The following is a 14135-nucleotide window of genomic DNA, read 5'->3' on the forward strand; positions in this document are numbered from 1 at the left end:
GGGAGAACATGTTTTTGTATTGATCTCATTTAATGGTTTACCATTTTTTCAACTAGTATTCAACTATTTTTGAACATCTGATAAAAAAGATTAATAATATCAAAGTATTAGATACGTTTTATGCCCTTTAGACCAGTTTTACATAATTTTTGTCCAAGTCTCACACTTGCCACTTGCCTTTTAATCCAAGTATTAGAGCAGTTTCATGACATTTAGACCAAATATTAGACCAGCTTGTCATTTAGTTGAAGTATTAGACAAGTTTTCCATCATTCAAACCAAGCATTAGACCAGTTTTGTCATTTTGTTTCACATTTTTTGTCCAGGTATTTTATACGTTCCATGTCATTTCGAACAAGTATTAGACCAACTTGTCATTTGGTCCAAGTATATAGACAAGTTGTGTGTCCTTTAGACCGAGTATTAGACAAGCTTGTCATTTAGCCCAAGTATTAGCCAAGTTTTATGTTATTTAGACTAAAGATTAGACCAGCTTGTCATTTGATCCAAGTATTAGACAAGTTTTACGTTATTTAGATCAAGTATTAGACCAGTTTCACTTTGTTTTGTCCAAGTATTATATACGTTTGATGTCATTTCAAATAAGCATTAGACCATCTTAAGGTTTAGTCCAAGTATTAGGCAATTAGAGCAGGTATTAGACCAGTTTGTCATTTAGTCCATATATCAGACAAGGTTTGTCATTTAGACCACGTATTAGACCAGTTTCAGTTTATTTTGTCCAAGTATTACATAGGTTTGATGTATTTGCCATGTAGTCCAAGTCTTAGACGACTTTTGTCATTTCAGGAAGTTTGAGACCAGTTTGATGTTCTGAACCAGGACGCTTGCATTACACAAGTTTGACTTGATGTTGTCCAAACATGAGCCAGTAGACGTGCCAGCATTCCTTCTTGTGGCCATGACTCTAGACGTCACTTAAACAGCAACAGTCCTCTGAAGCATGGGCGTGCGCACACGATACGTTACATGCAATTGTGTCATGCAATCCAATCCGCATGAGAGTTAACGTGTTTGAGAGCGAGCGAGCATGCAGGCTGGAAACAGTTTAGGGGCACCGGGGGGATTTTGCAACTTTCTAAACGCCAAGTCAAATAAACCACTGCTGAGAGATTTTGTGAAGAGATGAGTAATGCCGTTGTTGTTGCAAGGCCGGGATCACTCAGGACCCGAAAGCGCATAAGTCGGAACTTGTGTTGTCGTTAAGCTCCATCTCATCACCAATTAGAAAGGAATCAATCGTTCAACTCACCCGTGTTTTTCTTTCCAGGCTACATTAACCCTAACCTATGGCGGTTTCCTTTGTAACTTCCTGGAGTTTTATGCTAACTCAGGTCGCCCTGGAGGCTTAAAAACAACACCGTGATTGCCCCCCCGGTGTGTGACCCCCACCATCCTAAATTTGGGCCAAACAAATGCTCACTTCACTTTTGTTGCCGCTATTGGCTGACATACGCATGAATGCTGACTCATGTAATAAAGAGATGAACAATGTCACCCCACCTTCAGCAGATGTGAATCAAGCTCCTTGTTTATAAAAGTAGCTCTACAACAACCACACTAAGTACAGTACACAAACAAGTGTGTGTGTGTGTGTGTGTGTGTGTGGTAAGGCATAACAGAGTACTACCCAGGGCCCAAAGGCACGGCAGATGGAAAACCTGAGAACGGACAGCAGCGCGATGCTTGATTTACGATGACAACATGTAATAAATGAACATGGTCTCAAAGCTGGAGCTGGTTAGAGAGTCCGCGGCAAACAGCCTGCAGGTATAAAGATTTGGCGCAGGGACGCCGCCGGGTTGCCAAGTTTTAGGTTTCTGTGCTATGCAACATTAAATACAAGATTATTTCCCAGACGCCGGGGATGGATCCCACCAAAAAATGCTTGAGCCTCCGTGATGAGGATGGATTTCTTATCTGTGGATCCCATCAACCTCACTCACTGGGGCTTTGGCTTTAAAGTACTCTTGCAAGTATTTGTCATTACTGCAGTTAAAGGATTAACTCATGTAATGACAGGTGGTTAGCCTTTTCTGAGAAATAGGATTCCATAAGACCAGGTCCGACTGCAGTATCAGTTTTATGTCTTTTTGTCAAGTGTCATTGAGTCTACAAGTCAAAGGTCAGTTAGTCCAGGTCTTGCCATTGAGTCCAAGTATTGGACAGTTTTAGGTTATTTAGTGCAGGTGTTCTGCCAGGTTTAGATTCCATTGTACATCATTTTGTCCACATCTCAGTCCGAAGCATTTTGGGTCAATTTTCGAGGGAGACATATGGTCCAAGTCTCAAACGGTAGCCTTGCCATTTTGTCCAAGTATTGGACGAGTTTTACGTCATTTTGTCTCGACAAGGACGCTTTGCATTTAGTACGTCATTCAGTCCATGTCTCAAACAGGATGCTTGTCATTTAGTCCAAGTATGAGATGAGTTTTGTCATTTCATTCAAATATTAGATACGTTTAATGTCATTTTGTTCTAATCACATTTTGTCTTAAACTTGTCTCGCTATAATTTGGCTAAATGAACAACCGCCTGAAACCAAGACAACTCAATGGGGGCGAAGACTTCCTGATTCTTTTCTTCCTTTCTTAAATGACTTACGACTTACTGGATCCAAAGTACTTGTATCTTGACATAAGACGTGCTTGGGACTTGGACCAAATGGCTCAAGACTTGCTTCAGACTTGGACTTTGCCATTGAATTGACCGTAACTGGACTGTTTGGGATGTCTCAGAAGAAAGAAGAAAACTGGTGAAAGAAATTACGAGAATGAAGATTTGGATGAAACCATTCAGGACCTTACCTCATCTTACATTGGAATCGCCCGTCTTGAGTCTCGAACCTAATAGGACAATGAAAAGTAAGGCCAATGATTAGACAGGTGTGTGACCTTAGTAAAGTATCAAGGTCGGGAACAAAGCACCTGCAGCAATCTGCAGTCATACGAGGTAAGAGGACACATTAGTGAAGTCTGGATGAAATTCTTTGTTCTTTGTGGGTCAGAAGTTAAGAAGCAACAAGAGGCAACCGGAGGACAAACGACAAAGAGTGAGGCTCACATGATCCAAAAGTCTTTGAGACGAGAGGAAGCGAAGGGAAGTGGAGCTCCGCGGGCGTGATATTAACATTCACATTGCATTTCCAGCGTTGCAGCTGGGTTTGTCGCTTTGCTGCATTGTGCCGACGCCACGCTCACCAGCGCTTGTTTACCGGCTGGCAGCGCACGGTGACGTTGCTGATGTTCCGCAGGCTGGCCAAAGGGAACATGCGTTCCATCTTGTTTACAATGAGTCATCCTCTGTAAAGTCCGTGTCCTTTCTTCGCCGACCAGCTTAGTACTTTTCCAGCTCATGAGCACAGCTGGGCCTCTCGCCAGATGTTCTGAATTTAATGAGAAGAAAAGATCTGGAGGCTTTGTGTGTTTTTTTTGCTTTTGTCCAGCTGAAATTGGAGAGAAGACATACAAAGGAAATTGCTGATTAAAGGCAGAATCTTAAAACGTGCAAAGGAGAAATGCATTTTTTCATGTGATGTGGTACGTACTGCAATCACGTATGCATCGACGAGGCACCGAGGATGTTAAGGCTTGTATAACATCTCATGACGTCAGGCTTTTCTTTGGGGCGTTTCACACTCGGCTGTCCCTAACAACTTAGGGTGCTTTCAGGCTAGAACCCTCCGATCTGTTTTCACTGAAACTGCGGATCACTTTAACCCTTGGTAAGTCGGACCTACGCAACTGGTGTCTGGTTTTCGGACAGTTGTGATCTAAACTGGAGGCAGTGACGAACCTCAACTCGCTTCAGAAATGGCGAACCCTCACAAACTGGGATTTACGATATAAGTGACTTTACGTGACGTTCTACAGCCCATGTCACGTCTTTAAGGGACATCGTTATTCTGTCTGATCGGACAGCAAACTGTAGATAAAATAAGAAGGTGAGCAGGACAATACTCTGCATACTCGATGGAACATTTTCAGGTCAAAACGGTGAAATATCGTTTCAACCGTTCATTCGCACGGGGTGCCCTGAAATGGTATTTTTGGGAAAATGGCTTCCAGAGTAATCTTAGTAGTAGCCGTGTAGACAAGCTAACCACTACTGTCCAAAAATAACGACATCATGTGACCAGAAGTGACATGCAGACAAGTCAACGTATGGGGATACTTTGACCGGCAGGACTCACCCAGTCCACATTCCCCAGATAAATTGTTGACTCCCAGAAGTAATTCCATTTTGTGGTCAGTCTAAATAAAGTTGATCCTCGTTTATAGCAGTGAATTGGTTCCACACCCAACTGTGCTAAATTAATTTCTGCCATGTAGGATTCCGTGTTAATAAATGGGATCTTTTTGTTGATAAAGCGTAGAAAATGTGTTTACGACTTTCCAGATACGGTTTTTATCGCTATCTATAAGATCTATAAGATGCTAACCTCATCCATCTGTCTGGTTCCGCAGGCCTTAAACAACAACCTATATAAGAATGTATCGCCCTATGGCTCCCTCAATAACATCGTGGACGGACTCAACTCCCTGACGGACCACTTCTCAGACCTTTCCCTGTCATCGGAACCAAGAAAGCCCAACAAGAGACCGCCGCCCAATTACCTGTGCCACCTGTGCTTCAACAAGGGCCATTACATCAAAGACTGCCCTCAGGTAGGACGCCTTGCGGTCACGTGACCAGCAGACAGACGACGTGAGATTGAATTATCTTTTGAATTGGCTTCATATGAATGTGGATCTCTGGCTCGCTCTCTCCATCCCCGTCTCTGCTGTGACCTACTTGTAAAACAGGCTGGCCTCTGTCTCGGCAAGTCATGTGCGCAAGCATTGGTGTAAGCGTTGGTGGACTTGTGCGCTCGCCTGCCTCTTAACTGCCGTGGCGTTCATCTGGCCTCTCGGGATGAACCGCCGTTAGCATCGTAATAAACAAGTCAGGCTAGTTCAAGGGTCAAGTTGTGTATCCTTGTGTTGACTCATCATTTGACGCTTATGAAACTGAAACAGCTGGCGATTCTGCGTCAGACAAATTGATTTTTTTATCGCGTTTGACATTTCCTTCGTGATTCACTCGGTTTTTGTGCGGGCTGTTGGCCCGAGCTGTTGTCATGACGCCAAACAGGACTTAGCATCAACACTCATCTATGAAATATTGCAATATGATCGTTAATTATCCAAACATATATCTAAATAAGAAGAAGATCTCTGTGTGGAGTTTGCATGTTGGTAACGGTAATGGTAATGGTAATGGTAATGGTAATGGTAATGGTAATGGTAATGGTAACGGTAATGGTAATGGTAACGGTAATGGTAATGGTAATGGTAATGGTAATGGTAATGGTAATGGTAACGGTAATGGTAACGGTAATGGTAATGGTAATGGTTTAATTTCATTTGAACATGCATCAGATTCCAATTGAGTGCATCCCATAATCAGTTCCCAGTTCCACATGTCCAAAAGGAGTAGGAAGAAGTAAAGCTTATTAAATCCTACCCCTCCATCTGGTACTTTTACAATCACTAACTGTTACATTTGTTCACTTCCTGCTTTCCATAATACAGTTACATTTTTTTTCTTTTTTTTTTAAATAATGTACCTCGTACTGATGTTCTCCCCGTGCATGTGTGGGTTTTCTCCGGGTACTCCGGTTTCCTCCCACATCCCAAAAACATTTTTCCAAATTGTCCATAGGTATGAATGTGAGTGTGAATGGTTGTTTGTCTATATGTGCCCTGTGATTGGCTGGCGACCAGTCCAGGGTGTACACCGCCTCTTGCCTGAAGACAGCTGGGATAGGCTCCAGCGCCCCCGTGACCCTGGTGAGAATAAGCGGTACAGAAAATGAATGAATGAAGAATAAGGAATCAAGAAAATCCAATTAGTCGTCCCTTTAAGTAACAAGCATAAGCATAGAAACCTGTAATGATACAACTATAGAACAACTATAACTATACCGGAACTAGAACTAGAACTAGAACTAAAACTATACTGCTACTATTAGCAACTGTCATGACACAGTTTGCGTCGAGTGAGTGCAGTATTTCTGCTTTATTGGTTGCACAGCAAATCAATTTAACTTTAATTTAATTTAAATCTAAGCTTACCACCTTCTAAGTATGTTTTTAACATTATTGGAGCCCTCTAGACATGAACTAACACCCCTACAGTGACCTTTACACTCCTATTATAATAAGAGAAAATAGGTCAGACATAATATAGACATGTTAGCATTGTTGTTCTTTTATTACTTCCTGTTCTGTGCAGTGTGACTTTTTTCCTGTAAATTTACGACTTTATTCTGATAATTTTATGACTTTATTCTTGAGCTCTCAGATGATTTCATTTTTTTCAATGTGGCTGTGTCGTACGATTCCCTATTTTTCAGTCGCACTCCTGCTTGCATCATTATCTCCCTTTTGCTTCCTCATTCCCCCGCCTGGGTGAGGTGAAGGAAGGCGCTGTATTTCTTTTGCATGGAACAATAACGAGGAGCAGATGTGAGATTAAAATGCTTTGACTGGCTTTATGACATATGATGGCTGGTCTCAGGAGGTCCCTAAAAGACCTGTGCGCTGATGAAATATCTTGCTGGACCGAGCCAACGGGTCCGATGTTTGGGAATTAGATCATTTATCGACCACTCTAACGGCGGTCTGAGCGGGACAGTGTCATACAACATTCACCTGTGTTTTGCCTATGAGCCTTGCTTAATCAAAAGACCGGGATAGCAATTATTGGATTATTGGAGCAAGTGCTCACGCTGTGATAAACATGTGTTGTCGTTTCCATGGCTCTATCTAGCCAGATGCCAAACCACATTGACTCCTCTTCAAACCAGGCATTAAAATGATGCTCCAAGTAAGCCCCGAACAAAATCCTTGGACTCGATCTTGCAAAAGATGTCAACATTCCGGGGTCAAACTCCCCATGCAAAAAAACTCCTTCTGGTTTTTGTTTCAGCCCTTGTAAAACTGCCAGCAGTAATTCAAAATGCTGCAAAAGCCTCCAAAAGCCCTCGGCACCTCCACACTTCATCAGCGTAGCGCTTATTTAACGCTCTCTCTGGCCCCTTCTGTACTTTCCAATGGTGCTACATCACTTATGCTATTACCCCATCACCTGGTGAAGGAGAGTTCACCTCGGTTCCTCCGATAACACACACGATGATGGCAGATCCCTCACGCAACGCTTGGACTTGGATTTGACCCATATGGAATGGGACCCCAACTTGTTGTCATTAGGATGTCATTCCGTACAAGTGCCTGACCCAGGAAGGAAATCTTCTGACTAAACACTTTTGTAATGAGTCTGTTCCAAAGGCTCTATTGAGAACCGAATTGTCCGAAAACCGAATCACTTCTATGGACCTATGATTTCCAATCTTGGAATTGGCCAATAAAGACGGAATCTAATCTGTTCAACAGGGAATCTGGTGGAAATTAATGGAAGTATTTCTCCAGTGGACCGCTCAATTGTGGCGGAATCTCATCACAAGCAGTCCCCGAATTTCAGCAAAGTATGCTAGTGTGGCTGTGATGAGTATATTTTATATATGAGTGTGGGATTCTCCATTCCGCGGAATGATATGCGGGCAAAGGGACTAGCTTGTTAGGCACAATGTTTGGCCGGGTGATTACCCAAACGTGGAGAAAAACAAACACACATTTTGGGGCATCATTTTCTGTGAAAACCAAATCCTACAAAAACCGAGGTACCAATGTACCTCTGCTGTACAGTTTTATACCGATAGGCCGCCGCCATGTTGGTTTTACTTCATTTACATCCATCCATCCATCTTCTTTGGCTTATCCGTGTTGGATAAGCCAAAGCCTAAGCATGGAAGCTCATACTTCCCTCTCTCCGGGTACTTCATAAAGCTCGGAAGGATCCCGAGGGAAGGATCCCAAGGTCTTCTCGTCCTGGGTCTTCCCTGAGACCTCTACTAACGCAAGCTTCTGTACCTCCTTTGAAGTTGCCTGGCAGTTGTAGGGGAAGTTTTGAGCTAGTTTAGTGTATTCTTGGCCAATATTGCATCATAAGTACTGCATTGGGGGTTCCATATTGCTATTAAAGAGTTCAGACCTCTAACCTATTTCTGCATGACTTGAATTCCCGGCCTATTCTAATGGCCGAGCCTTGAGGAGGAGTGGAGACAATCAGTTGAGTGAAAGCCCACCAGGCTGGCAGCCCAGCGCTCCCTCGCCGTGGCGACAGAGGTGTTATGTAAACCCTCTTTTATTCGGAAAATGAGGTCGCTCCCCCAGTTATGAGCAGAATGCCCCCTCGCTGCCGCTGCCACGCCTTGGCTTGCGTCCAAGATGTCTTCCATTTGCGCTCATGATTTGCTTCAAGTGGCTGCGCTAAGCCCTGCTGACAGCCCCCCCCCCCCTTGGATTTGTCTGATTAAAACGATGCACACTGAATGATTTGTTGTTGAAATGGAAAATGAATAGATGGTTATATGTAGTATGGGGGGGGTGTATTTGCCACCTTATTCAATGTTTTGCAATGATACAAATTCAGATAAATGTTGTTGTGGGGGGGCTGCAGTTCATCTCCAGAGATGATGCTAACTCTTTTAGTCGCTAAATGTTAGCAGGTTTTTTCCCAACACTCACCTACGGTCCAAAGTGTTCGCTTGTTGAATGAGGATTTTTCATCTTGTGGCTGCTTGTGTCTGGCTAGAAAGGCAAGAGTATTTCATCAAGAGGGGTATCAAACCAGCGCTAGCTTCTACAGGGCTAAAATACTTTAGCAGAAAGCTAAAACAGCTAAAATACTTTCTTAAAGAACTTCTTAAGGCTAAAATGCTAATATACTGAAGATAGCTTGTTCATGGCTAACCTAGATTGGCTAAAATACGTCAATAGACATTTTCTTCAGGGTAAAATACTTCGATAGCTTCTTCAGGGTAAAATACTTCTAGAAGACTTCAATAAATAGCTTCTTTAGACTAAACTATTTTGATAGATAATTTTGCCAGGCTAAAATACTTAGAAAGCTTCTTCATGGCTAAAATAATTTAGCTTCTGTGGGTTAAAGTACTACATAATAGAAAGCTAAAATACTTTGACAGCATCCAGATATTATCTTCAGGCTAAATGACTTGGCTGGACGGATTGAAATACTAGATAGCATCCAGATAGCATCTTCAGGCTAAGCTAGGTAGAGCTTGGCTTAAAAAGACGACTACACTGTAATCATCCTGCTGCAAGCTCCTGAAGGCATTTTTATTCCAAATGTGTCTTGGACGTAATGTACGTATCCCACAAGAAAATAAAACCAAAATGGCTATATTAATTAATTAATTACAGTTTAATGTTCAATCGTCTCGTACAAAGTGGAGCTAGCAGCCAAGCTAGCAGTCTGAATGTCTCGTTTTGTGTCGCTAAGGAGTTCCACTTTTGTGCTTCAGATGTCATTAAGTTTTCTCTTCTGAATGAGATCAAATTAAAATGCATTTTTGTCACCTGTTTGGTGGTCGTGGCAGATTCATCCTTGTGCCTTCCTTGACTTGAACATTCAGTGGCTTGTTTGGAGCATAAACAATGGGGACTGAAAAATAAAAAAAGACTAAAAAGCATCACAATGAAAGTGTATTGATCCAAAAACAGCATTGGGAGATAAAACTCCATGTGCGATGAGGTCAGGCTTGGGTGGAATGTGAGTATTTCTGAAGGAAGTTATTGACGACACTTCCTTCAGTCTGGATGTTGTGATTGAGTCCACGCGCCAAGGACCGGGACACCTCAAGTGGTGATAAAGTCAGCAGTCTTGTGGCAAATGGGGGGCCATTATCTCCCTCCCTGGGGCCAGATGTCAAGTGATGCCCTTCACACCAGAGGAACATCACACTTCAGTCATTTGTTGCCCAAATGTGTGTTTTTTCCTTCAATGGTGGCAATCAGCATAATGGCATCCCATCACAGCAGACGTTTAAATCTTCCAGTGTTTGCATTTGATAGTCCCTTTAACTAGCGTGTTGGTCCTGCTGGGATAATAGTGCAATACAGTTTTATTGTTTGTTGTTTGTTCCGACTAAGGCTGTAGGCGGTAAAAGGGTAAAATGGGGTCGTTTGTTAAATACATATTGCCAGTTTCTTATTTGTCTCTGATTGTGTCTTCTGGGTTGAAAATAAGCAGCCTTTTAGTGGAAACAGCCATTTTTTACTTGGACTTTGATCAGAATTATCCTGTGCGTCTTTGACTGCATGCTATTTATCCCCAGCAAGGCTGGCAGGGACAAGTTGACCTACTTTTGGGGCCAATCATCCTTAAACGTACTCGTTTGTAAGTGAAGATGTCAGGATTCCTGCTTGCAAAGACCAGAAAAGTATAAGGATATCAAAAGTAGCCTATATTTATATGGCATTGTGTTCGATTTCCCTAGTTGCTATGGTGAAAACGACATTATGATCGGGAATGCTAGGTTCAATTTGGTTGGAATGGTCAATCAGTATCCACCTCATGAGTAACTGACTTGGTTTGACAGGAATTCTTGCAAGATGTAAGCTAGCACACACTTGGAAGTCCATTGTTGCAGGATCCATAGCATAACCTCATAGTCAACAATAGCAACATCAAAGAAGCATCAAATCTAGTGGAATGCTGCCGCATGCTACTTTCCGCGTGTATTTTGATATGATCATGATAACTGATTTCCAATCTTATGGCCAACTGCAGACCGGCCATTTCTAATCAATCAGCTGCCATTGCTGTGTGTGATACTCAAGTAATGGATACGTGTCATCAACAAACAAAACTACTCATCTCCCATTATTGAAATAGTATTTACATTATGCCTTCTGCGCTATTTTTTATTTGTGTTGCATGTATTTTAACATTGTGCTTGTGCCGCACTTTGGACACCCAGGGTGTCAACTGTTATCCACCCCAAAGTCTCTGGTCGGCTGTTTAGCGCTGCGAGCGAATGATGCTAACCAATGAGCAAAGAGGAGTGTTTTTGTAGCTGGAACTAATCGTCCGTCAATAGATTTGAAATGGGAGGGGAAGGTGTTGGTGATGGCGGGCTGAACAAGTCATACACTACAGGTCGACCAATCACAGCTTTTGCGTTAGCGGTTTGCGTTGCGGCAGCTGGAGGATGTTTTTGTTGGGGTACCTCACGCTTGAAGAGCGACTGAAGTCAAAACTAAAAGCTGTTAAGTGCAACAAAACACAAATCCGCCATATTCAAGGGTTAGAACGTGTGCTCGGTAAACATTGGCATTGGATCCAACGACACGGCCTAGACCAGTAACTGTTGAAAATCCTAAACATTGAAACTGTCGCAGGAAAATACTCTGTTGACATGCGAGCGTTGCAGTAATCATACTGCCTTACCAGTAAATATGGAGTACATAGCATGTATGCTATCAATTCTTCTGGTGTTCCGAGTCCTGTTTTAGTTGTTTCAACAGAAATTTGCTCGTCCATGTATATTCTGAAGACCTGCATTGAAATGCTAGGTGTTTTCAGGGTCCCAAACGGCATTGTCACGTAAAGAAAACGTAGTAAAAAGGTCCCATATGTCTTCACAGCACAACAAACCCAAGCCGTCGCCTGCTGTTGTTTTGGAAAGGTGATGGAAATAGCTTTCCAAAGTTATGCCAGCACCGCTCTGTCAAAAGTTGAGCAGATTATGTGGTGTTAACGCCACAGACAATAGCTGCCCCCCCGCCCCCTGTGGAGGAACCTCCATCAGTTGATTGGCTTGTGTAATCGTTATTTCATCAACTCCAAACCTCTGCGACACCCTCCCGGAGTGGAATTATTTACATTGTAGTTCAGCAGCTGTTTTCTCTCGCCTTGTCTCGTATGGCCCCGCCCTCCTTGGCTTTGCCAGCGCGGTCGATAAACACTCTTTCAACACGGCTGTCATGAGAGAGCTTCGCATTTTACAGCCGTGATCTCTCCCGGCCTCTCGGCCACTTCTGCATGGCTGCAGTTATTTGATTTGCCGTGGCGGGCAGCTGGGATGTTTCGCCCTGCCGTCACGGCACGGCGTACGATTGATTCGCACACAAACAGGGAGGGGACGCTCTGAAGACCCGAGACCAGTCAGGAGACAGAGAGCCAAGGAAAGCAGTGTGAGGACGCTTCCCATGAAAGGAAATCAAAGCCTAAGAATGATAAGGAGGGAAAAAGTGTGGTTTCCTGCCAGCTGGTTTGTGTTCTGGACAGAAATCCCATTCTTCCGCACGGTTTTTGCTGAGACAACAATCGCACCACTTCCTGTTTTGATAACCGTGACACTCAACCCCACCTCTGTGAGACGCCCCCTCCCCGGGCTGGCAACCATAGGTATGCACACTAAGGATTCCACACGGGAATGGTCCTGGGATTTATTCTTTTTTTTTTTAGGTGGGTTCATTCATTCATTTTCTACCGCTTTTTCCTCACAAGGATCGCAGGGGTGCTGGAGCCTATCCCAGCTGTCTTCGGGCGAGAGGCGGGGTCCACCCTGGACTGGTGGCCAGCCAATCACAGGGCACATGTAGACAAACAACCATTCACACTCACATTCATACCTATGGACAATTTGGAGTCACTAAGGTGATTAATCATGATTAGTTAATTTAAAAACTGTGATTAATCAGATGAAATTTTACATCTTTTGACAGCCCAATTAACCTAGCATGTTTTTGGAATGTGGGAGGAAACCGGAGTACGCGGAGAAAACCCACGCATGCACGGGGAGAACATGCAAACTCCACACAGAGATGGCCGAGGGTGGAATTGAACCCTGGTCTCCTAGCTGTGAGGTCTGCGTGCTAACCACTCATCCACCGTGCCGCCTTTTTGGGTGGGTGAAAAAGAAAATTGCGTCCACACTGTGCCGGATGATGGGAAGGGATGACTGGGCGAAAAGGATGGAACACACAGGACAAGAACATCAGCTGGTGACACAGAAAAATGGCGGACCGTGGATCTCATCGGTGTCCGTGTTGCTCACGTGCGAAGCCCAGAGATTCTGCCCTGGCGTGATGCGAATCCCAATGACGGACATAGGGAGACACTGTGAAGCCGCCGTCGCTGGCACCCGATTCTGGATGTTGGTGTCAAGGAACGAGGGAGTGACACTGCGGGCTTTGTGCTGCGCCTGAATGGGCACCTTAGGGAGAGGCCGCGCTTCTCAATGGGCGCCATTGGGCTAAGCCGTAGCGCCGGGAATGGAGGCTGGTAATTAAGGCGAGGCATTGTGCATCTGCAGGATCTGCTAGACGGGGGAGAGGTCAGGAAGGCAGGCCTCGCATTGTTGCCCCAGCGGGGGCCTCGCTGAAACTCGGGGGTGCGTACATGTTTCCTCTATGGGGGAAAAATAAGGACCACAACAAAGCTGTCCTTAGAGAGTGTGTTCATCCGTACGGTATGCCAACATACAAACTGTACGGCCTCTTGTGCGGTAACGTTGTTTTTCCTGGTTTTGAAGTGTCTTGAAGTACTTCTCTGGCAGCCTACCCGGGAACGCCAGCCTCCACGAGGAATCAGGGCTGTGCTAACCATAGCTTAGAGAACTGTTGTGGTCAGAATGTGAAGCCGCGAGGGTGTGAGCGCTCACCAGAGGTAAGCCCGAATCAGCCTTTACAATGTGCCTCCAGGACGTGATGTGCTCGGCTGTATTTATTTGCACCGCCTCGCTTCACGGAGATTACAATAACAGCGGGAAGAAATGTGCTGAGAGGAGAAACGCGCCATTAATCAGATATGCACTTTAGATGATGTAACATGAAGATGCAGATCAGATTATGGTTCGGGTGAGGAACGCTGAAAGCCAACGAGACAAGTTGATAGACTTCATGTTCCCTTTGCTGATCGCTCGGGATAATCCTTATCGCTCCACATTGTGTCAACATGGGATATGCTTTACATCGGCTGCACAAAGAATAAGGATGTGGAGATTAAGTGTTCCTCCCTTACATCAGAGTTTGCGGCCCGAGGTTGTTTTTTTATTGGCTCACAGTACATTCTAAAAATATAAAAACTAAAACAAAAAGCCCCATTTTGTGAGTATAAAGTCAAAATATTAGAAGAAAAAAGTCACAATTTTACGAGCATAAACTCTTAAAGGGGACCTATTGTGCTTTTTCCACTTTTCTGAC

General features: G+C 43.9%; 1 protein-coding gene across 1 annotated transcript in view; it reads left to right on the forward strand.

The window, feature by feature from the left end:
* Window positions 1–14135, forward strand: part of zcchc24 (zinc finger, CCHC domain containing 24) — a 31736-nt gene that overhangs the window by 1414 nt on the left and 16187 nt on the right. Inside the window, exon 2 of the mRNA XM_058058099.2 lies at window positions 4488–4688. Within this exon, the coding sequence (XP_057914082.1) occupies window positions 4488–4688 (201 nt within the window). The remainder of the gene's footprint in view (window positions 1–4487; window positions 4689–14135) is intronic.

The sequence above is a fragment of the Doryrhamphus excisus genome, linkage group LG20 (genome assembly GCF_037039965.1).
Source record: "Doryrhamphus excisus strain RoL-2023G ecotype Guam linkage group LG20, RoL_Dexc_Guam_v1.1, whole genome shotgun sequence".
NCBI lineage: Eukaryota > Metazoa > Chordata > Actinopteri > Syngnathiformes > Syngnathidae > Doryrhamphus > Doryrhamphus excisus.